We start from the raw sequence: 22,483 nt of genomic DNA on the forward strand, positions 1-22,483 counted from the left end.
TTATTACACACACACACACACACACACACTCTCACACACACACACACTACTGGATCCCCCCCCCCTCCTCCTCCTCCCGCTCAGCGTCGGTTACCATGGTAACTGGTGACATCAGCTGCAGCATGGCATCATTTGTTTGTGATATGGGCGAGAGAGCGAGAGAGGGAGGGGGAGAGAGAGAGAGGGAGGGGGAGAGAGAGAGAGGGAGGGGGAGAGAGAGAGAGGGAGGGAGGGAGAGAAAGAGAGAGAGATGATGGTGCAGTCGGCGTTACCTTGACAACACTTTTAAGTTATCGCCTCATGCTCAGTCCACGGGGTGGACACAATAACATGAACACCCTGGTGTTGATGAAGATCTTTTACTTCTAAAGAGTCGCTGGTTTGGAAACACTGACATCATCACGTCATGTTGTAATGATGACATCACTGTGTGTGCACTGTTTAAAAGTAACACACAACAGCTGGTTGTTGACTCTTCATGAGACTTTGTCTGCTGATGATTTCCTACATTAACGTCTCAGTCTGTGAATCCTCGTTTCTGTTCTGTTCAACCTGAACTGATGGTTTGATGCATGAGGTTGAAAGGCGAGCACAGCGCAGTTCAGAATGGCCGAATGGCTAATGCATTAGTGTGTGTGTGTGTGTGTGTGTGTGTGTGTGTGTGTGTGTGTGTGTGTGTGTGTGTGTGTGTGTGTGTGTGTGTGTGTGCATGATGACGTTGGAGGTTCTGCTGGTGCTCCGGTAGGACTCTGGGCCTGAGGGGGGGGCGCTGTGAACCCGGGTTCATGGGTTCATGCTAACCTTTCGGTGTCACATAAATAATTCATTGTACAAATGAATAATACATTTATTATTGATAATGTTGTTCTTTATATAAGTTGAATTATATGTTTGCTTATCGACAAATTTCACATTTCTGCATGTTGAGCTGACCTGCTGTGTTAACACACTCGACCTGCATCCATCTTTTCCATCTCCTTACCTTGACTCAACCTTCTGCTGCTCATTATTTTATTCTAGCTGCAAATGAATGAATTCCTCTTCTTTAGGTTTTGACCATCACAGTAGCAGTGCGGCTCAGCTTCATAGAAACATCTCAACTATCAGCGGTAGAAGATGTATTGAATATTAAAGGGGGGACAGAGAATATGATTAATCCAAGATGAAACTTACAGAGCGGCTGGACTCTGAGAAAACGTCACAATTACAAATCTGTCTGCTACTTCAGCACCACGGACAGCTCCGTGGATTTGTCCCATAAAGTGAACTCCTTTACGCAGTAATAGTAGGCTGTGTGTGTGTGTGTGTGTGTGTGTGTGTGTGTGTGTGTACAGCTTCGGCTATTTGTCGCTAAATAGAAGCTTCAACTCCCCGAGACTCAAACCAAGTCCCCGTGTGTTGCTTTCCACTTTGACTCGGGCTCATTTAAGGTGGACTGACCTTTAAGGTGGACATGCTATTCTCATTTCAGATGAAAAGCTGCCCCTCTGAGTTTTGCCCAGTCAGCACTAAATACCTCAGTAAGAAGTCATGAGACCTGTCAATCACTGTGTAGCCCCGCCCTAAAGCATCCCCTGCTTTATGGTCTGTGTGACTCTAAATGGAGCATAATGTACTAAATGAACATCATGCTGTATTGAAGAAGACTTGAAACTAGAGATTGAGACATAAACTCATGTTTACAATGTTTACTGAGGTAATAAATCAAGAGAGAAGTAGAGTCATCTTCTATAGACTTCTATACAACCAGAGGAGTCGCCCCCTGGTGGACACTAGAGAGTGTGTGTATGTGTGTGTGTGCGTGTGTGTGTGTGTTCGTCTGATTTTGATGACAGCCAAACAGCAGAAAACACAACCCTCAGCATCCTCCGGTTTAGAAAAGCTCCCGCCGTTGTTTGCACGTGACAGTTGTTTTTGAGTAAAGCAGCCGAGAGGGAATTAAAGGTGTTACTACCACGTATATAATAAAACTGTTGACTGCATCTTTAGCTCTAGATCTTCAGTCTTGCTCGTCTCTGACTGTTGGACAATTATACAAGAGGATATATATCACACTGTCTACACAGCAAAGAGCTGTAATGTCTCTTGTTTTCATCGAGATTCATGAACCTGAAAGTCCCTGCAGGAGTGCTGTGTGCTCAGATGCTCTCTCCTGCCCTGCAGCAGGCACGAGGAGGGTAATTTAAGGCCCTCAGCTCCTCACATAAATTACATTACCTGCTAGATTACAGCAATTTTCCAGCTGTTTGCCTCCTCTGACCTTCATTACTGATATCACCTCCCTCAAGTCTTCAGGAGAGACGGCTCCGTGTTCACTCCGAGCTCTCGTTCTTCACCCGAGCTCCCCGCTCTTGCCGTTAATAATGATCGCCGTGATTTGTATTCGCGTGAGCGCCGTTCCTCGACCCGCAGCGCATTTCAATGGAAGGAATAAAACAGCTTTTCAATCATCCGCCTGACAGCAGAATACAGTTCGTCTCTGTCGTCTCACTGCCTCAGCGGGGAGATTGAAGCTTAGCAGATTCAAGATTTAGTTCGATGATTTTAAACTACAGAGCACTACGTCATTTATGATTTGAGCATCAGAAGTGTTGATCATGGTTGTGATGTTGGGATGGAGACCCTGAACGGAGCTCCAACGAGGCTGCTTTAAGTATTGAAACACAGAAATATGTAGAAATCTGTCTGTTAATGAAGAGAAGCACAGAAGCACTAATCAGACCTCTCGATGAGAGTGTTGTTGCACACACCAATAAGATGGATGACCCAAACAGATATCTGGTTCAATAAAGGTTAAAAAAAGAAGATATTTAGGGCTCATCAATGTTTTAATTATCAATTCATTTATCGATCATTTCCCGGCAAAAATATTTAACTTACAAAGAAAAGCGTCACATTTTACAAGCTGCAAGCGGAGAAGGTTGGTGAAATCTTTCCTTGTTATTTATAGACCGACTAATTGATGAATTGACGCCTCATTCCACCACTCGTTAATGGCGTCGCCGTGAACTCTAAGCTATAAAGTGAGGCTCCCGTACCAGAGGCTGGAGGAGGTTCCTCTATCTGACCAGCCACAGAAACACGAGCCAGCCGGTTCCAGTCTGAGTGGAGAGCCTCTGGAGGAGATGTCGTGTGCTTATAAACTGCTGCTGTAATCCAAGTCTCCCTCTGTGGAGCATCAGGCTTAACACACAGTGTGACAGGATCGGATGGGCTGAACCATCTGCTGCTTTTTATTCGAGAAGGAAAGCAACATTCTACCTTCTTGACGCAGTCAGTCTGTTTTAAGAGTCCTGAACTCATCAGTAGAAGTTAAAACAGTGAACAGAGTTTGGATTGTTTAGCACAGGAGGAGAGGAGAGACGACTAAGAGGCAAAGTGAGCTGTGGAGGAATAAAGAGGATGTGAATGAAAGAAGGAAAAGAAAATCAGTTTCTTCTGCTTCTTTTCCGTGCGGCAGCTTTTATTTTTCTCCCCAGCTCATCACTTTCCCTCTGCTGCATCATCCATCCAGCTCTGTGAGGGCTTCACGTGGCCGGAATAGAGTAGAGGAGAGACAGCAGCGCTGCGTGAGGGTCTCGGGGGGTTGATTTGAAGTTGGAGGGAGGATGGGAGGATGGAAGGATGGGAGGATTGGAGGATGGGAGGATGGGAGGATGGGAGGATGTTTGTCGGGTTAAAATGCACATTGTGCCCAGCTGAAAGCAAACCTCCAGCTGTGAAATATAAAACAAAAAGCAAAGACAACATCGTACTGTTATTTTGTCGTGTTGATGAATCCTCCATCTCCTCCCTTCTGTCTGTTTATGCAGAAAAAGAGCCGAGAGGAGAGCTGTGGCGAGGGCAGCGGGGTGGAGATCCTGGAGAACAAGCCTTACGAGGACGGACCCGGAGGATCGGGTCAGTACACGCACAAGGTCTACCACATCGGCAAACACATCCCGTCCTGGTTCTGTGCCATTCTGCCTCAAGCTGCCCTCCGCGTGGAGGAGGAGTCCTGGAACGCCTACCCCTACACCCGGACCCGGTGAGGAAGGAGGCGGAGTCACACGCATATTAAAACAAGAGACACTGACATCATCCCCGTGCTAAAACATCGAACACTTATGGACACGTTACACAAAGTGATTCCAGGCAGCTGGCCTTATTTAAAGTAGAAACACTAAACTCTTGGTAATAAAACATTGTAATGGTTTTTATTTCATGACTTCTAGATTCATAAATTGATGAAATAACACTCTCATCATATTGCTGATGGGGCCTTTTCTTTATTTGGAACAATTTCAGCTGAATAATCATCTTTTGATATCTTGACCTAATCTGTGGATTAATAGACCAAATGTTCACAGCTCGGTGTATTCCTTCAGGAGTTTCATTATTTTCACCCACAAACTGCCAAAGTGATGGAGGATGGTGCTTCTTCTTTCCCCCCCAATACATTTATCTTTATCTTACGCCGTTATATGAACAGTAGAATCCACATCTCTCTTTCCCACCCCCGCAACTCCTTTGGTCTACTGTTGATAACAACAATCAACATAATAAACCAAAGTAAATACAAGCATGAGATCAAACAGACGTTAAAAATGTCCGTGAAGTGGACGAGTGTACCAAATAGAAAATGACAGACGGGAGACTGTCTAAAGATAAATCAGAGCACATTCATTCACTCACACACACATAGGACACGTCGAGGCTCACAAACGCTACGTTAATTATGTGATAGAAAGCAAAAACGCAATTATGGGGACAACAAACAAGCAGTGAGAAGAGCTAACAAAGGGACAAAACACAGATAAAGAAATGCTTCTGAGGATGTTTCTCCTCTGTTCCCCAGGTACACCTGTCCCTTCGTAGAGAAGTTCTCCATAGACATCGAGACGTATTATAAACCAGACACTGGAAACCAAGTGGACGTCTTCAACATGTCTTCTGCTGAAAAGAGACAGAGGACTGTGGGTAAGTCACACCCACTGCTGCCGTTGTGAAAAACAGATATTTAATGGTAAGCAGGATCAGGAGTCACGGCGTCTCCGTGTGAATGCAGACAGTGTGATGTGGAGGGAGGCAGAACGAGCCTCTGAATACTTCAAATTCACCGCGGGTGCAGCAGAAATGTGCAGACACGTTCCCCGCAGGGAGTTATTACATAAAACTCTCTCACACCTTTCCCAGGCAGGTGCTGTGACATCTGTGCTGCTCACGCCTGCATCGGTTTGTTCTGGTGTGATTGATGAGCGTTCGTTTCTTCGCTGCCTTGCAGACCCCATAGACATCGTGAAGGACTACATCGCTCCTCACGAGTACCTGGTGGAAGAAGACCCCAAACTCTACCAGTCGGTGAAAACCAAGCGCGGCCCGCTGTCGGACGACTGGATCGAGGAGATCAACCAGAACCCTGGTGAATGTCCCGTCATGTGCGCCTACAAGCTCTGCAAAGTGGAGTTCAGATACTGGGGCATGCAGTCCAAGATCGAGCGCTTCATACACGACGTGGGTAGGTATGACACATGGTGTGTGTGTGTGTGTGTGTGTGTGTGTGTGTGTGTCACCTTTAAGGCAATTTCTTTCCTTTTCTCCTGATGTAAGAGAATCAGGATGTGTGAATAAACTACGAACGGTCGGGACTGACCCTGAAAAACTGAGAATAACTTTAGTGAAGTCAGAGAGTATATCCATGAATCATTTAGAAAGTTTAAAGATAAGAATGCAAATTTGGGGATAATTCTACAAAATACAGTAATGGAAAAATAATGAGAGTAACCCTAAGTTAAGAATTAACTTAGGTATTATTTACTTAGTTTATTTAAAATATGTATTATTTACATTTCTTTCTTTCCTTTGTGTGATTTGTCTCCAGTTGGAAAATATTTCCCTCTTGTGTTTGTCTGTAATTAAGTAGTTAAAATCAAATTAAAGTGAACAAATTAAAACGATGAAGGCGTTGGAAAAGTCAGTCAGGAAAAAAACCACAAAGTGATAATACTGAAATGGAATTAACCCCAAAAAATCAGGATAACCCTGAAAATGATAATCTTATAAAACTGTCTTTGTTACTTTAACCATAAAAAGATATAAATATGAACGTGAATCCTTCTTCCACCACCGGTCCTGAGTATCACTTTAAATGGAGATGAAAGTAAACGATGACTCTGACCAACAGATTTGATATTCTCTCAACAGAGTAATTCTTGATCTCGATCTTTACGACATAACCCGATTAAATATCTAAAAATACTTTCCCAATAAACACAGAGCGACCGGAGGAATCCCCGGATCCTCTGAACGAGACGGAAAGGTTGAAAGAATCCGTCAAAGAAGATTTGATTTCAAACGTCGTCTTTCTTGTGATGAACCCAACAAGCAGCTGCTCATAAACCTGAGCAGATCTTCATTAAAGCAGATAACCGGCCAATAAAAGACAGAATTAGCAAACAGAGAAAAGTTATTGGATTGATATCCAGTGGAAACAACCGCTGACACATTAATAACGCTTGAGAGGTTCTGCGTCACACAACCCAGAGACCCTCCCAGCACAATCTACAAGAAAGACCATTTGTCAGAAGCTGAATGTGATGAGCGGCTTTAACGCAGATGAGATTAATGCTTCAGAGGAGAGCTGAGACACCGCAGGACGAGTTGTGTTGAAGCACGTGTTTGGAGGTCGCAGTGGAAGTGAAGCTCTGCTGATCTGACCACAGAAGACGGAGCAGCTGCTGCTTCATGAGCCTGGAAGTCAACGCTGCGAGGGAGCGAGCTCAGTGTAAACACTCTTAAATCACAGCAGGGAGGCAGGAAATGAATCCGGCCGGCTGCGTTATCTCACGCAGCCGGACTTCTTCCCTGAGCTCCCGCCTCTCCGACGCTCTCTGCGAGGTGTCCGTGGTGTTTGGTCTCACCTCCTCTTGCTGCTCCTCACACTCACCTTCCTCGGTGCCGTCTCCTCGTCTGCGTCTCTGCTCCACACCGCAGCGCGTCCATTCGTCTGGTTCATTCAACATCACACGAGAAGATGAAACAATGTGCTGCAAGTAAAGGTGCAGAAGTATTATCAGTGAAATGTACTTAAAGTATCAAAACTAAAAGTACTCATTGTCTATAAATATTTCTTCAGCTTGCTGCACTAAACTTATGAAAAATAAACTGGATTTTATAAAATACTACATTTAAAAATCTAAACTAAAACGTGTCTTCTGCATGCTTTATTTGTTATCGTATTGTTTATTCGTGCAGGTCTGCACAGAGATGTAGATCTGCTGCATTATCTCAGTCTTTCTCTCAATGAGTGCAATTAAGAAGCAGAAGTCTGGAACTCTCTTATTCAGTCATCATTGATAACGTATGTTATTTGCCACAACATTCCCGTTGTTTGTCTGGTTGAAGAGCCCAGACTTCAGCCTCTCTTCACGTCTGGAACTGAAGCGACCCCTTTGCTTGGGACCTTTATCTGACATTTCTACCTGCGGAGACATTCTGTTTTTGCCGACCATAACGATATATTCTTAAGGTTAATCCACTTAAGTTGATTTATGTCACAGAAGTATGATTTGTTCCTCACTAGAATGCCAATAAATCCTCGTTGCTGCCCTTGCAGGCCTGCGTAAAGTGATGGTTCGAGCCCACCGGCAGGCGTGGTGCTGGCAGGACGAGTGGTACGGCCTGACCATCGAGGACATCCGGCTGCTGGAGCTGGAGACCCAGCTGGCTCTCGCTAAGAAGATGGCCCAGTACAGCGACGGGGGAACCGAGAACAGCGGCTCCTCCGTCGGCCAGGACCAGGGCCAGGGAGCTGAGGCCGCGAGGTCGGCTGCGGAGGCGGAAGGAGGAAAGCTGGGAGATTCACAGGAGACGCGAGGGGAGCTCACCAAGCAGTGGTCAACGTCTTCCAGATCCTCCAACAGGTCGTCTAAGAGAGGCGGTGAGGACCACTTCGAGAAAGCTCTCGTCATTTAAGATGAAAGTGACAGTCGTGATGTTCAAAGTGTGTGTTTGAGGTTCTTCTCCACAGTCAGTGTTTCACCACAGTAGATGTTCTGCTGTGGACGTATTCTGGACTCCTGAAGGAATCTCCATCAGTTCAAGTGAACGTTGTGTTTAGAATGTTTTCACCTCGTTACCTTGCTGTCAGACACTGACGCTGTTATCTCTGATCTCCACCAACACACCAGACCATTCACTGAAACACAACGCAGGAGTTGCTGCTCTGCTGCTGCTCGCTTTGTTGGTGTTGTTGTGTGACTTATATATGGAGAAGAACTCATACAGCCACACTTCTAAACATCCAAACCATGTTTCTAACGCCACGGCCTCCTGTTGCGTTGTGTCCACAGGGAGTCCGTCTCACCAGAGCATTTCAGAGTGGAGGATGCAGAGCATCGCCCGGGACTCGGAGGACAGTACAGACGACGAGTTCTTTGACGCTCATGGTACAAACCGTCGCTCTCTGCACAACACACGACACAGTAGCCGCCGGCTGCATTCTGCATTGTAAACACGCACTGTTTGTGTTATCGAGCTATGAATGATATTTCGGTCGTGCCTCCTGCTTCGTTATGGCTTTCCGGGCTGCGAACATGATGAGATCGTTTACTCGCATTATATCTCTCAGCGTGACGGATAAATATCTTCTGTGCAGCACCTCGAGGTTGCCCTGATGTTTCTGCTCTACGTTCTCATTTAAACCCCGTCGTTGAGGTGCTTTTCTTTAGTTACGTTAATGCATTGAAACGAAAGAGTGGACGTATCAGAGCATCACATTATAGAGCGGAGGTGATTTATAGAGGTCTGCTGTTCAATCTAAGGAGCCCGATTGGACCGGCGATCTCCCCGAACGAATCGTCTCAGTGATGGGAACACGTGTTATGAAATGAAGTGTTATTCATCGTTCATAAATGACAACGTGGCTGTTTCACAACCGGATAATCGGAGCACTCGCATACAAACGTAGCACGATCAGGAGGCTGGATGCATTTTGAATTGATCAACAGTTCTCTGAAGTCCGCTGGAGGAGGCGCGTAGCGACAGCTGTTCTCTGCTGCACACAGCAGCTGTTTGCAGCCTGCGTCCTCCTCCTCGTTTACCTTCTGTCTCATGTTTGAACACAATGAGCAAAATGGAATTAGGACCTAAAGTTTTATTTACAACCACGAGAAGCATAAGGATAAGAAACCGTGTTGATCTCCGCGACGTGTCAGTACGACGGACAGCGCCGTGTTCTGACCTGCGGAGAAGTGTCCTGTATTCATGTATTCATGTATTAATGTGTAAATGTATTAATGTATTAATTGTATAATTGTATTAATTGTACTCCCTGTGTTTCTCGCAGAGGACTTTTCTGACAACGAGGAGATGTTTTCCAAAGAGATCACCAAGTGGAACTCCAACGATCTGATGGACAAGATGGGAACTATGGAGGTGGACGAAGCACAAGGTCAGCGATGGTTTTTAGATCCAGACGCTCTTCTGGTCTCGTCCCATCCTGGACTGAGACATGAGATCACATACATCGTCTTTTCTTTTTCACAGAAATGATGGATCAGGAGTCGGGGGAGTACGCTGTGATGAGTAATGAGGAGCGGCAGATGGAGGTACAGTGTCCTCACTTTGATCTAATTTCATATGTCTGTGTGTCGCTCTCTCTCTCTGTCTCCCTCTCTCTCTCTCTCTCTCTCTCTCTCTGTCTCTCTCTCTCTATGTCTCTCTCTCTGTCTCTCGCTCTCTCTCTCTCTCTCTCTCTCTCTCTCTCTGTCTCTCTCTCCCTCTCTCTGTCTCTCTCTCTCTCTCTCTCTCTCTCTCTCCCTCTCTCTTTCTCCCTCTCTCTTTCTCTCTGTCTCTCGCTCTCTCTCTCTCTCTCTCTCTCTCTCTTTCTCTCTGTCTCTCGCTCTCTCTCTCTCTCTCTCTCTCTCTCTCTCTCTCTCTCTCTCTCTCTCTCTCTCTCTCTCTCTCTCTCTCTCTCTCTCTCTCTCTCTCTCTCTCTCTCTCTCTCTCTATCACCCTTAATTAAATAGTTTGTAGATAACACTCCTCCTAAATTAGCTTTCAGTCATCCTGCCAGTGTAGTGTAGTGTGACCGCAGGGCCCTCAGGCTTTATGCTAAGCTAAGCTAGCTCATATTTAGCGTATCAATCCTCTCATCTCACTGAAAATGAATGAGCGTATGAGCGTACTGTATGCGTTTGATTCCTAAATGTTCATAATTTCAGCAGAAAATACTCCAAAAACTGATACTTGTATCAGTACACTGTGTACTCTGTGTACTTACCTGTGTAGTGTTATCTCAAAGCAAACACGGCTGTTGGGCACTTATCGGAAATAACGATCGCAACATCAAACATCTTCTTCTTCTTGGTGGTAAATTGCAACCGGACGGAGCGTTACCGCCGACACTTGTTCGCTCAGTTTCATTCTCGCTTCATTTGATTAAAATGTCAGAAAAGCTTGTCTTCAGATTACCGGTACTTCATTTTGTCTGACCAACAGTTAAACCCAAAGAGATTTAGTTTACAGCCATTTCAAACAGAGAAAATCGTTTTTTTAATTACTTTTCTGTCACTTGACAAATCACACAATCTTCTTTCAGCATCTTTTCCCCTTTTGTCTCTTTAATCTGCTCTCTGCTTCCTCCCTGCTAACACTGCTTCCTTCCTTCCTTCCTTCTGTCCTCTTACCTGCAGGATTGTTCGTCTCAGCAGTGTCTCCAGTCGGCCAAAACTCACGTCCTCGTTCTGCTCCTGCACGGAGGCAACATCCTGGACACTGGCTCTGGTACAGCTGACTTCACCATAAAAGTCACACTTGCTAACATCGATTCTAAATCCCAGCTCCATGGGTGACTATGTCATGTGAGATGCGTTGAACTATCACCTGAATCTGCAGTTTCCTTCAGCTCTACGGAGCGTTAACGCATCTTTCAGCTCGTTGTTTTGGTTTACGTTACTGTTTTCGCTTCAGTCACACACTTTTACAGCGTCGTTTCCAGCTGCAGGCAGCTGTGTTCAGAGAAAAAACTCACCTGCATAACGACAGGTTAGAGACGAGCTGGTGGACACAGTGCAGCAGTTAGCAGCTAAAGAGACGGACTAAAGAAACAGACTTAGAGACCTTTAACTCTTCACCTGACTTCACATGCACCTGCAGTTTGTTGAGCATTGCCGCTTGTTCTTTGCAGGGGAACAGAACAGCAAGCAGGGAGACCTGAACACGCTGAGTGGAGCCTTCGAGACGGTGATGGGGGTTCATTACCCGGCAGCGATGGGCCGCATCGCCATCCGGATGGTCCCCTGTCCTGCCGTGTGCGTCGACGCGTTCGCACTAGTCTCCAAGTGAGCCGCTGCTCGTTAGTATGACAGGATTTTAAATAACCTGCTGTCGTGCGTGCACAGATAACAACACCTCCTCCTCCTCCGCTCTGCAGTCTCAGCCCTTACAGCTACGACGAGGGCTGCCTGTCCAGCAGTCAGGACCACATCCCGCTGGCTGCTCTGCCTCTCCTGGCTACCGCCGCACCACAGTACCAGGACGCCGTTGCAACGGTCATCTTACGAGCCAATCAGGTGTACAGCGACTTCGTCAAGTCTCTCGAGGGAGCGTCTTTTAACGGCCAGGTCAGTGTGTCACCTGGAGGTTCGTACTTTCTCCTCATTCATGTACGGATGAAGCGGATTCACGTGTGTTTGTGTGTCTGTGCTTTAACGCAGGTGTGTGTTATTGGGGACTGTGTTGGAGGAATCCTGGGGTTTGATGCTCTGTGCAGCAGCTCGGTGACGGTGTCAGAAAGCCCAAACAGCAGCCGACGGGGCAGCGCCATCAGTGTACAGGTAACAATCTCAGCCCTCTGACAATTCCTCCTGAGGGGGACACACACAGATATATATACATATATATATACATATATATATAATATATATATGTATATGTATATACAGTATATCTGTACCAAATGTCATGGCAAAGCGGTCAATCGTTGTTGAGACATTTCCGTCCCCGTCTCTCAGGACACAGACCTTCTCTCGCCGGGTATCATCATAAACAGCGTCTCTCCGTCCTCGCCGTCCCTCGAAGGAAGCCGCCATCTCAGCCGCAGCAACATCGACATCCCGCGCTGCTCGGGGCCCGACGACCCCAAGAGACAACTTCTACGCAAGCGCAGCGACTCGTCCACCTACGAGCTGGACACCATCAAACATCACCAGGCCTTCCTGTCCAGGTGAGACCACGCAAACTCTCCCGCAGACTTCACAAGACCTTTTAGTTTTTGTCTTCTCAGCATTCTGAGGCAACAGACTGACTCACGCTCTGTTGTTCGTGCTCACCTAGCATGAGCATTATCACAGCTCATTCAGAAGCTGCTTCCATCCACTTGTCCACTAAAGTGCTGTCCAGTGTCTGCGGTTAGCTTCAGAGGAGAAGCTCAACTATCTACGGAGTGATGCCGTGACAAGACAGTCGATATTATCTGTGATGAATTGATGTTTCTTCTTCAGTTTTTGTCTTATTCTCAGTGGATTGTGGATGAATTTTGTCCATAAATTGTCAGAAGACGTGACTTAAAGAAATATCCCATCACTGACAGAGAGATCCTTCATATTAACTGTAGTGAAACATCAACAAGTCAATTCAACTAATTCCGTCAAAGTCCTTATTTTCAAAGGTTACTTTTGCTTTCTATTTTGTTGTCGTGATGAAAAATAAGTCGTCAATGAATATTTTCCTCCCAAGTCTCGTGAAGGCCTCTCTGTGGTTGTTTGAATGTTTGCAGCCTTCACTCCAGCGCTCTCCTCGGGGAGCCCGGGTCGCGGCGCTCCAGCGGCAGCACCATGCTGGAAGGAGGGTCTTTGGGAAAGTTTGACTTCGAGGTGACGGACTTCTTCATGTTCGGCTCTCCTCTGGGGCTGGTGCTCGCGCTGAGGAAGACCGTGGTGCCCTCGTTGGATGGTGAGGAAGGTCTTCTCCTCTTTCTGTGCACCTTTTAGTTTGAGTTTGGTTTATTACGACGTTCCTCGTGATTAAGAGCACGCTGTAGGTTTAAAAACACGTCTTGTCCAATATTCTGCTTCCCTGCTCGATGAGCAGGAAGCGGTTATTTGAAGCTTCCTTTCCGGTGTGAGAGACTCGTCTCCAGCAGCAGGTGTCAGGGGTCAGAGGTCATGTTTCTGATCTCAAAGACGGGAACATTTGTGGCGATGTATCTGACTGTAGTCTGTGTCCTGTGGGGGTTTAAAGGAGAGAGGTTACTGACCTGCAGCTGGCGGGTTAACATCTGGACTCATTACATTCAGATAGGATGATAGTTGTGCTTTGTTTCTCTTTTTGATTCTTAGTTTTCTCACGGTTTTGATTTGTTGATGTTCATTTTGGGCCATGAATAATCACACAATTTGCCAAACAATAAAAAGAAAATTACTACAACGAAACGAAACAAAAGTGATCTGAAGCTGCAGCTTATTATGACTCATCTTCTGTCAATACATAGTTAGTTTGGCATCAAAAGTGATCAAATAAAGTTATAATATTCTTTGCAGGAGTTGTGATTTTGTTGTTGTGAACTTATTGTTGTGACTTATATTTTCTGAATGACAGTTTGAGGTGCTGGTTGGCAGATTTTCTCTACTTTTGGACCAAGCCAGGCTAGCTTTTTCCCCTTGTTTCCTGTCTTTATGCTAAGCTAAGCTAACCGGCCTTTGGCTGTTGTTTCATATGTAACGTACAGATGTGAGAGTGATATCGATCTTCTTATATAATTATCGGGAATAAAGCAAAACAAGTTGAAACTATTCCTTCAGACGCAGAGTCACCAGCAGCTGAACATCTTGTTGGTGCTCCAGTGGTTTAACTTCTCGCCTGGCTTTAGTGAGGTACAGTGTACTCCGGGCGTGTCGGTACACCGTGACATCACTGCTGGGTGTGGCTACAGGTGCAACAGACTTGAAGGTTTAAACCAGAGATGAATAAAAGTGGGTTAGTTGGCTCTTGATAAGTGGTTTCACGTGTCACGCCACAGTTTTCTCTTCTGTAAACCTCCTCGTGAACCTCTTTAACTCTTGCCGTGTTTCTGATCCTCTCCAGTGTCCGCTCTGCGTCCGGCCTGCCAGCAGGTTTACAACCTGTTTCACCCGGCCGACCCGTCGGCCTCGCGCCTCGAGCCTCTGCTGGACAAGCGGTTCCACCTGCTGCCTCCCTTCAGTGTCCCTCGATACCAGCGCTTCCCTCTGGGCGACGGGCACTCGGCTCTCTTGGGTGAGTCCACACACAGGAGACATGGGTGAGACGTTTCACTGCCTTGATATTCTACATGTAGACGAGTCTGTTGTGCCTCTTTTTCACTCCCTTCATCTGTCTTCCTAGTGGAGACGGTGCAGAGTAACCCGCAGCTGCTGAATGAGTCTGTTGGTGCAATTTCCCACCGCTACCCGGACAGCACCGTCAACGAGACCTCCATCCCCGTACCCGTCCTCAACTGGCAGCTCCACACAGACCGTGTGTATCTGTTGCTCTTTCATCTCTGTCAGCCCTTTTGTGTTTCTTTGTTTTGCTGCAGTCTTTGACGTATTTAAAGGGAAATTTGTGTTTATTGCAATTAATTATTCTGATTAAATTATTCCGGTTTTGACCATTATTTTATCCCTTTTGATAACTTACCAAGTTAAATGAACAGCTGGAGAATTTGGCTCCAGGAAGTCCCTGATTCCGTGACACAAACAAGATAAACAATATTAATTCGTGAGCTTTAAAGTTGCTGGTCGGCCGATTGTCTTGCCCTGTTACCTTGTTACCCGTTTTATGCTAAGCTAAGATAACTAGTTTAGCGCACAAACAATCATGAGACTGGTATCAATCTTCTCATCTAACTCTCGCCAAGAAAACAAAGTAGTGTCTTTCCAAAACATCAATCTATTCATTTAATTCCTGAGATCTTAGAACAAACAACAGTCTGACAGCTCAAAAAACAAACCCTCACGTCAGCCAAACTTATTTAAAAGAGAAAACAAAGGCCAACGGTAAAAATAATCCAATTACTTTATTTTTAACTTTGTGGCTCATCTGACAGAGGACCAAACGTCCCTTTGTGCTGGAAGGGATAATTGGTGACATTTCAGATGCACTTACTTTCGGTTTTACTTCCGAATAAACTGCTGACTTGTTTACAACCTGACTGGTGTTTCTGTCAGACCTCGTTGTAGCTTCTGCCAAAATACTTTGCTGCCTTCGCGGCTCTGCGAACTGCTCTCATGAAGAGGTCTGACCTCATTACATTAGCAAAGTGCCGGCTCATCAGCTTGAGACTCAGGAGTGTCTGTATGATAAAAGTGCTGATTAACAGGCAGAACTCACGGTTACAGTTTTTTACCTTGACCAGAAAGATGTGTGTGTGTGTTTGCAAAGTCATCGTACAGTTTTAATAACTTCCTAAGTTGTTTGTATTGTATTGTAAAGCACTTTGTTTTTGAAAGGTGCATTTATTAAAAAGTTATTTTTTCTTTCTGGAATATTTCTTGTTCATCTCTGCAGTTAATAGTGAGACTCTCTTCTCTTGTGTCTCTGCAGCGGATTCTCTCCACTCACACGTTTCTGTGGACGGTCAGTTCCCATCGCCCACCTCACCGGGGGTCCCTCACCTCCGCTGCCACCGCCGGGCCAGCGAGGCCAGCCTGGCCAGCCAGGTGTCGGGCATGGCTGACTCTTACACCGCCTCCAACATCGCCACGAGTGAGTTGACCTCTGACCCACGTTTTGGTCCACGAGCTGACAGTTTTACGTGTTGACGTTCTCGTTTCCTCCGTCCAAACGTCCCCTCAGCGCACGAGCGTGAAGCGGGCCGCTGTGAAAGGCCCGGCCTGCTGTCCCAGCTGGCTCGTCCCTACAATAGCTTTGCCTCTCGGAGCTCGTCCCTGCGCTCACGAAGGACAATCCGCCGGGTGTTCCCCAAATCCAACGGCGTGGAGTCTGAGCGGGGCTCGGACGTTAGCTCTGACACGACCTCTGACCTCACCGACGTCACGTCCGACGTCACAGACTTCAGCTCGGCCCCCCCGTCGCCCCGGCTGCTGAAGAACGTAGAGAAAGGTACCCGGGAGCTGTAGTGAGAGGACGTGAGGGGAGGACGCTCAACTCCGTCCTCGTTCCCTCTGCTCTTTCCTTCCTCCTCTGGCGTCTTCCTCCCTCAGATAGTCTTCCTCAGTAGTCCCGCTTCCAAAAACGAGACCCGCAACCTTCTCTCAAGCTCAGGTTCATGAGAACCGCCAGATATAAACCGTGACAAGGTTCTCACAGAGTCTGAGCTGCGAGTGTGCGTTTCCAAAGCTCTTTGCAACTCTTCACTGCGCGTTTGTTTTCATAGTTTGGAGTCGAGTGCCTCCCAGTGCAACCCTTTACGTCTTCTAACTTCCTGCAGTTTGTGATCACAACTGTTCACCTCTGGATGAGCAGAATGTAGATCTGGAGCGGTGGACACCACAAACATACCGGATGCAGAGATCCCTGAACTCTGTCTGTGTTTGTTCCATGTTTCCCGGCTGCAGTTGCTTCTCGGTGGTGGGGCAGTAAGAGGATGGACTACGCCGTGTACTGCCCTGATGCCCTCACAGCGTTCCCCACCGTGGCTCTGCCGCATCTCTTCCACGCGTCCTACTGGGAGTCGACAGACGTCGTCTCCTTCTTACTCAGACAGGTTCTTTACCTTATTGTTCATCTTCAAATTGAAAGTGTATTTGTTTTCGATGCGGATCCACCAGCTTGGTCCAGACTGAAACATATCAACAGCTGTTAGATGGCTTTAGTGACATGAATGTTCTCCAGAGGATGAACCTGCTGACTCTGGTGATCCTTTGACTTTTCATGTAGCACCATTATCAGGTCACAATGTTTCCCAGCAGCCTCAGCTAACCGATGCCGAGTGCTAATTAGCAAATGTTACACGCCAAACTAAGAAGATGAACATGGATGACATTATACCAGCATTGTCATTGTGAGCACGTTAGCATACTGGCATTAGCATGAATCCCAAAGCACAGCTGTTCTTCTTCATCTCTGCTTCGTTACATCATTTCTGTATTCTATACGCATTCTATTCTACCGGTTGTTGTAGTTTATAAATGCATTTCTTTGTCAGAGTTCATCATCCTTTTCTTTGTGCTGAACATTCAGCTGCAGCTACAATCTCGAGCTTTGTGGAAGGACAGAGCAATAAACATGATGTTACAGCAATTGAAATGCTTATTTTTTATACACAGGTGAAGATGCCAAGAAAGCAGAGAAAGTTGCTGCTTGAAGGACTCTGCAGTAGCAGAATGCTGCAGCATGGTGTTAGCTTCAGCTGAACTCTTGAGTGCTGAATAGAGCAGAAGCTGTATGAAGATCAGGATGAATCATTTACATCCACAGCGTGAAACAAAGATGTTCTGGGCTTTTTAAAGAACAATGACTAATCCTCCCCAGGTGATGAGACATGAGAACTCCAGTATTTTGGAGCTGGACGGCAAAGAAGTGTCTGAATTCACTCCGTCCAAACCTCGAGAGAAGTGGCTCCGCAAGAGGACTCACGTTAAAATCCGGGTAAGATCTCTCTTTGTCTTTGAGTGCATTTGCTACAGAAACGTTTCACTGTGGATGGAATCATTTCTATTTTCACTCATAATGTTTCAGTCAGCTTCAACAACACTTTCCTTACAAATATGTACGAGTCACCACACTTTACCTGTTGCATTATCAGCTGTTATCACTTCATAGAGGGAGAACTGAATTACAGAGTCGACGATCAATCTTTAAACTCAAGATATTATGTTTTATTTCCATCTTTACTTCAAAGACAAAACCTTTACTGCATCATTTAAAGAAGTAATGTCTCCGGTGTTTCTTTGATACTTAAGTACAATATTGACATACTTGTACTTTACTTAACTCTTTCCATTTTGTGCTACTTTATAGCTTCATCTCAGGGGAAAACATTGTACATTTTAATTCACTAACTTTATTGACCCTTCGTTAAGTCCCGCCCTAAATGCAGACTGGCCAATCACAGCGTAGCATCGGCCTTTTGTGTCAATTTTGATCAATTTAGAGAATTTGTCATTTGGATTTTGGCAGCTAAATAAGAGGTAAGAAGAAGAGAGAAGGAGTCAGACTGCTGTAGAAATGGAGATGACCGGTATTGATGACAGGAGGCTGCTGTTCTGATTCCCTGCTTCGTCTTCTTCTGTGTGTCAGAACGTGACGGCTAACCACCGAGTGAGCGACGCCGTGTTCACGGAGGACGGAGCTCAGATGGTGATGGGACGTTTCATGTACGGCCCGCTGGACATGGTCACCCTCACCGGAGAGAAGGTGCGTACGACATAAACAACAACAACAAAGATGGGTTGTATGATCGTGTCATCGATGTCAAACAGTGTAGAAAAGAGCTTTGTGTTATTTCCTGCAGGTCGACATCCACATCATGACGCAGCCTCCCTCTGGGGAGTGGGTGTTCTTCAACACGGAGCTCACCAACAGCAGCGGTCGGGTCTCTTATCTGATCCCTGAGAGCAAGAAGCTGGGTATCGGGGTCTATCCTGTCAAAATGGTGGTCAGGTATGCAAAGTCTTTTTTATTTCATGTAAAGAAAGAGTAGTTCTAAATCTCCTCCTTTCATAATAAGGTCCATCCTTCTGTCTCAGGGGCGACCACACGGTGGCAGACAGCTACCTCTCTATCGTCCCACGAGGAACAGAGTTTGTTGTGTTCAGTATTGACGGGTCTTTTGCTGCCAGTGTGTCCATAATGGGCAGCGATCCGAAGGTTCGGGCTGGAGCTGTGGATGTGGTGAGGTAAGAGCCGTGCACATTTATTCTGCAGCAACATGTAGAAACACAGGTTATCGAGGTGCATTTATTCTGCAGCAACATGTAGAAACACAGGTTATCGAGGTGCATTTATTCTGCAGCAACATGTAGAAACACAGGTTATCGAGGTGCATTTATTCTGCAGCAACATGTAGAAACACAGGTTATCAAGGTGCATTTATTCTGCAGCAATATGTAGAAACACAGGTTATCGAGGTGCATTTATTCTGCAGCAATATGTAGAAACACAGGTTATCGAGGTGCATTTATTCTGCAGCAACATGTAGAAACACAGGTTATCGAGGTGCATTTATTCTGCAGCAACATGTAGAAACACAGGTTATCGAGGTGCATTTATTCTGCAGCAACATGTAGAAACACAGGTTATCAAGGTGCATTTATTCTGCAGCAATATGTAGAAACACAGGTTATCGAGGTGCATTTATTCTGCAGCAACATGTAGAAACACAGGTTATCAAGGTGCATTTATTCTGCAGCAACATGTAGAAACACAGGTTATCAAGGTGCATTTATTCTGCAGCAATATGTAGAAACACAGGTTATCGAGGTGCATTTATTCTGCAGCAATATGTAGAAACACAGGTTATCGAGGTGCATTTATTCTGCAGCAACATGTAGAAACACAGGTTATCGAGGTGCATTTATTCTGCAGCAACATGTAGAAACACAGGTTATCGAGGTGCATTTATTCTGCAGCAACATGTAGAAACACAGGTTATCAAGGTGCATTTATTCTGCAGCAATATGTAGAAACACAGGTTATCGAGGTGCATTTATTCTGCAGCAACATGTAGAAACACAGGTTATCGAGGTGCATTTATTCTGCAGCAGCATGTAGAAACACAGGTTATCAAGGTGCATTTATTCTGCAGCAACATGTAGAAACACAGGTTATCGAGGTGCATTTATTCTGCAGCAATATGTAGAAACACAGGTTATCAAGGTGCATTTATTCTGCAGCAATATGTAGAAACACAGGTTATCGAGGTGCATTTATTCTGCAGCAACATGTAGAAACACAGGTTATCGAGGTGCATTTATTCTGCAGCAATATGTAGAAACACAGGTTATCGAGGTGCATTTATTCTGCAGCAATATGTAGAAACACAGGTTATCGAGGTGCATTTATTATGCAGCAACATGTAGAAACACAGGTTATCAAGGTGCATTTATTCTGCAGCAACATGTAGAAACACAGGTTATCGAGCTAAAGCTTGAAAATAAGATGCTACCGGTCTCATTTAAAGCCACCATATGCAGAGATTCATAGTGACGATAGATCACCAAACAGTTCTCTTCAGCTCTACGCAGCTTCAGAGCGACTTCCAGCTCATGTCACTGTTTTGGTTCAGTCTCTCCACTCTCACAGTAAGAGACGAGCTGGTGAAGATAGTGGAGCATTCAGCAGCTGAGACAGATGTTTCCTTCAGTATTGGACACAAACACTGCTCCGCTCTGCCTGAACTCATGCTGTGCATCATTTATGTTGTTTATTTTTGCAGATACTGGCAGGACTTGGGCTACGTGATCGTTTACGTAACGGGTCGTCCTGACATGCAGAAGCAGCGCGTGGTGGCCTGGCTCTCTCAGCATAACTTCCCTCATGGCGTCGTCTCCTTCTGCGACGGGCTGGTTCACGACCCGCTCCGGCACAAAGCCAACTTCCTCAAGAGCCTCATTACCGAGGTAAGTCGGGGCCAGTTTGAGGCAAGCGTCTCCGATAAAATCCTTGAAGTCTCTTAACATGCGACCTCCTGTGATTAGGCCCAGATGAGGATCTTCGCAGCCTACGGCTCCACCAAGGACATCTCCGTGTACTCGTCCATCGGCCTGCCTCCCTCACACATCTACATCGTGGGAAGGCCCACGAAGAAGATGCAGCACCAGTGTCAGGTACGGAGTCAATCCTGAGAGCGAAGGTACAGATTTAATGCATTACTGGAAAACATTTTACATTTGAAATGAAAAAAAATGAACGTTTGGAGCTATCACGTTATAAGCTTATGTGTGTTTTATGTAAAATCCTGGTCAAAAACGTAGCGATAGCTGTGAACAAAGAACACAATTGTTCTTGAGTAAATGCTCTGTTGCACCACTGTAGGCTCAGAAAAGGTTTTATAATGATTGTGTGTTTGAGCTCAGTCGCTGCGAGCAGTCCATACAGGTCAGTAAACCGAAGCTGACTGGCTTAACGTCTCCTCCAGTTCATACCGGATGGCTACGCCTCCCACCTGTCCCAGCTGGAGTACAACCAGAGGTCTCGGCCCGCCAAGTCCGCCAGCACCCGCATGGTCCTCCGCAAGGGCAGCTTCGGGCTCGGTGCGGCCGGAGGAGAATTCCTCCGCAAGCGCAATCACATCTTCCGCACCATCACCTCCCAGCAGGCCGGAGGAGCCGGGTCGGTCTCCCCCAGCCAGCCGGGGCGCACCGAGCGGACCCAGAGCCAGTGCGAGGTGGAGCGAGGGGATCGGGTGGTCGGGCCGGCGGCGACCCAGAGGAGCATGAGTATAGCCGCGGGGTGCTGGGGTCGCAGCGGGAGCAGCAAGGAGGGCAGCGGAGGGTTACTCGGCCCAAAATAAGGTTCAAAGTGGAGCCGTGGTGTTGAAAGGACCCGGCCAGAGCCACCATGATCTCTGGACCGGACACAGAGAGGAGGGTTGGGAGAAGAGGAAGTGAACGGAGGGTTTGTATTGTAGAGATGAAAGGCAGGAGGTCGGGTTGTGGCATGAACCCTCTTTGATGGGATGGAGAGGGATCTCTTCCAGGAGGAGTGGACTAATCAGGCCAAATGGGATCCATCGAACAAAAGACAATTCTGTTGCATGACTCTTTTAAAGTAATACTTTTATAGGATACATCATTAACTAATTAAAGAAAATGACAAGGACGGATTAAATGAAATATTGTAAGCCTTAAACTAATCTCGTGTAACGGGACCCCCCCCCCCCCTCCTCTCCGAACACACACGTAAACAACACACCGTCCAAGCACTCACTCTCCCACGAGCTCAGGACAAACTGCAGAGCCAGACATCGTCTTTGTGCCGGGTGAACCGGCCGATGACTCACTTCTGTTTCAGTGCCACCGCCAGCCGAGCGACAACAAGTTTCTCACACAGCAACTCTCCCCAGAGATGACACAGCGAGCGCTGAATACAGAGTCACTTCATCCAAATTACACAAAAAGACGTATTTTCTCACTTACCTCTTGTGGTCACTTTGATCCAGATTCAAATATCTCTTCAACTTTTGGTTGGATTGTCATGAAACTGTGTAGAAACAGTCATCGTCCACAGATGACGACGTCCAGTGACTTTCTTTGACCCCCTGGCTTTTTTCTTGTAGCGCCACCATCAGATCAACATCTTCGGTTTTTATGTGAAATATCTCCACAACCAGTCGATGGATTGCCATTGAATTTGGTACCGATATTCATGAACCTCCCTTAAATATTCTCAACATCTCCCGGATAGATTAGTGCAAATCTTTGTACAGACATTCATGATTCCCAGGTGATGAACCGTACTGACTGGTGATCCACCAGACCGTTCCTCTAGCGCCACCATGAGGTTGACGATTGTGGTTTGGGGTAAAATGTCTCAACAACTATTGGTACATAATTTGTCCAATACCTTCTGCTAAACGAAT

General features: G+C 46.2%; 1 protein-coding gene across 2 annotated transcripts in view; it reads left to right on the top strand.

Moving 5' to 3' along the window:
• LOC306792486 (membrane-associated phosphatidylinositol transfer protein 2-like) overlaps nt 1-21,415 on the top strand; it is a gene marked incomplete at both ends in the record, with an annotated part of 22,562 nt that extends 1,147 nt beyond the window's left edge. Inside the window, 25 exons of one of the 2 annotated variants that reach the window (XM_079289660.1) lie at nt 3,813-4,027; nt 4,838-4,959; nt 5,264-5,497; nt 7,595-7,918; nt 8,331-8,426; nt 9,326-9,430; nt 9,526-9,587; nt 10,674-10,764; nt 11,168-11,321; nt 11,414-11,603; nt 11,697-11,816; nt 11,994-12,205; nt 12,758-12,933; nt 14,065-14,235; nt 14,344-14,475; nt 15,544-15,705; nt 15,796-16,062; nt 16,518-16,666; nt 17,434-17,550; nt 18,202-18,318; nt 18,416-18,564; nt 18,651-18,800; nt 20,339-20,522; nt 20,601-20,729; nt 21,041-21,415. In XM_079289660.1, the coding sequence (XP_079145786.1) occupies nt 3,813-4,027; nt 4,838-4,959; nt 5,264-5,497; nt 7,595-7,918; nt 8,331-8,426; nt 9,326-9,430; nt 9,526-9,587; nt 10,674-10,764; nt 11,168-11,321; nt 11,414-11,603; nt 11,697-11,816; nt 11,994-12,205; nt 12,758-12,933; nt 14,065-14,235; nt 14,344-14,475; nt 15,544-15,705; nt 15,796-16,062; nt 16,518-16,666; nt 17,434-17,550; nt 18,202-18,318; nt 18,416-18,564; nt 18,651-18,800; nt 20,339-20,522; nt 20,601-20,729; nt 21,041-21,415 (4,203 nt within the window). The remainder of the gene's footprint in view (nt 1-3,812; nt 4,028-4,837; nt 4,960-5,263; nt 5,498-7,594; nt 7,919-8,330; nt 8,427-9,325; nt 9,431-9,525; nt 9,588-10,673; nt 10,765-11,167; nt 11,322-11,413; nt 11,604-11,696; nt 11,817-11,993; nt 12,206-12,757; nt 12,934-14,064; nt 14,236-14,343; nt 14,476-15,543; nt 15,706-15,795; nt 16,063-16,517; nt 16,667-17,433; nt 17,551-18,201; nt 18,319-18,415; nt 18,565-18,650; nt 18,801-20,338; nt 20,523-20,600; nt 20,730-21,040) is intronic. The other variant, XM_079289661.1, reaches the window with a different exon arrangement.
• Between the last annotated feature and the right edge of the window lie 1,068 nt (nt 21,416-22,483).

The sequence above is a fragment of the Melanostigma gelatinosum genome, assembly GCF_949748355.1.
Source record: "Melanostigma gelatinosum genome assembly, chromosome: 18".
NCBI lineage: Eukaryota > Metazoa > Chordata > Actinopteri > Perciformes > Zoarcidae > Melanostigma > Melanostigma gelatinosum.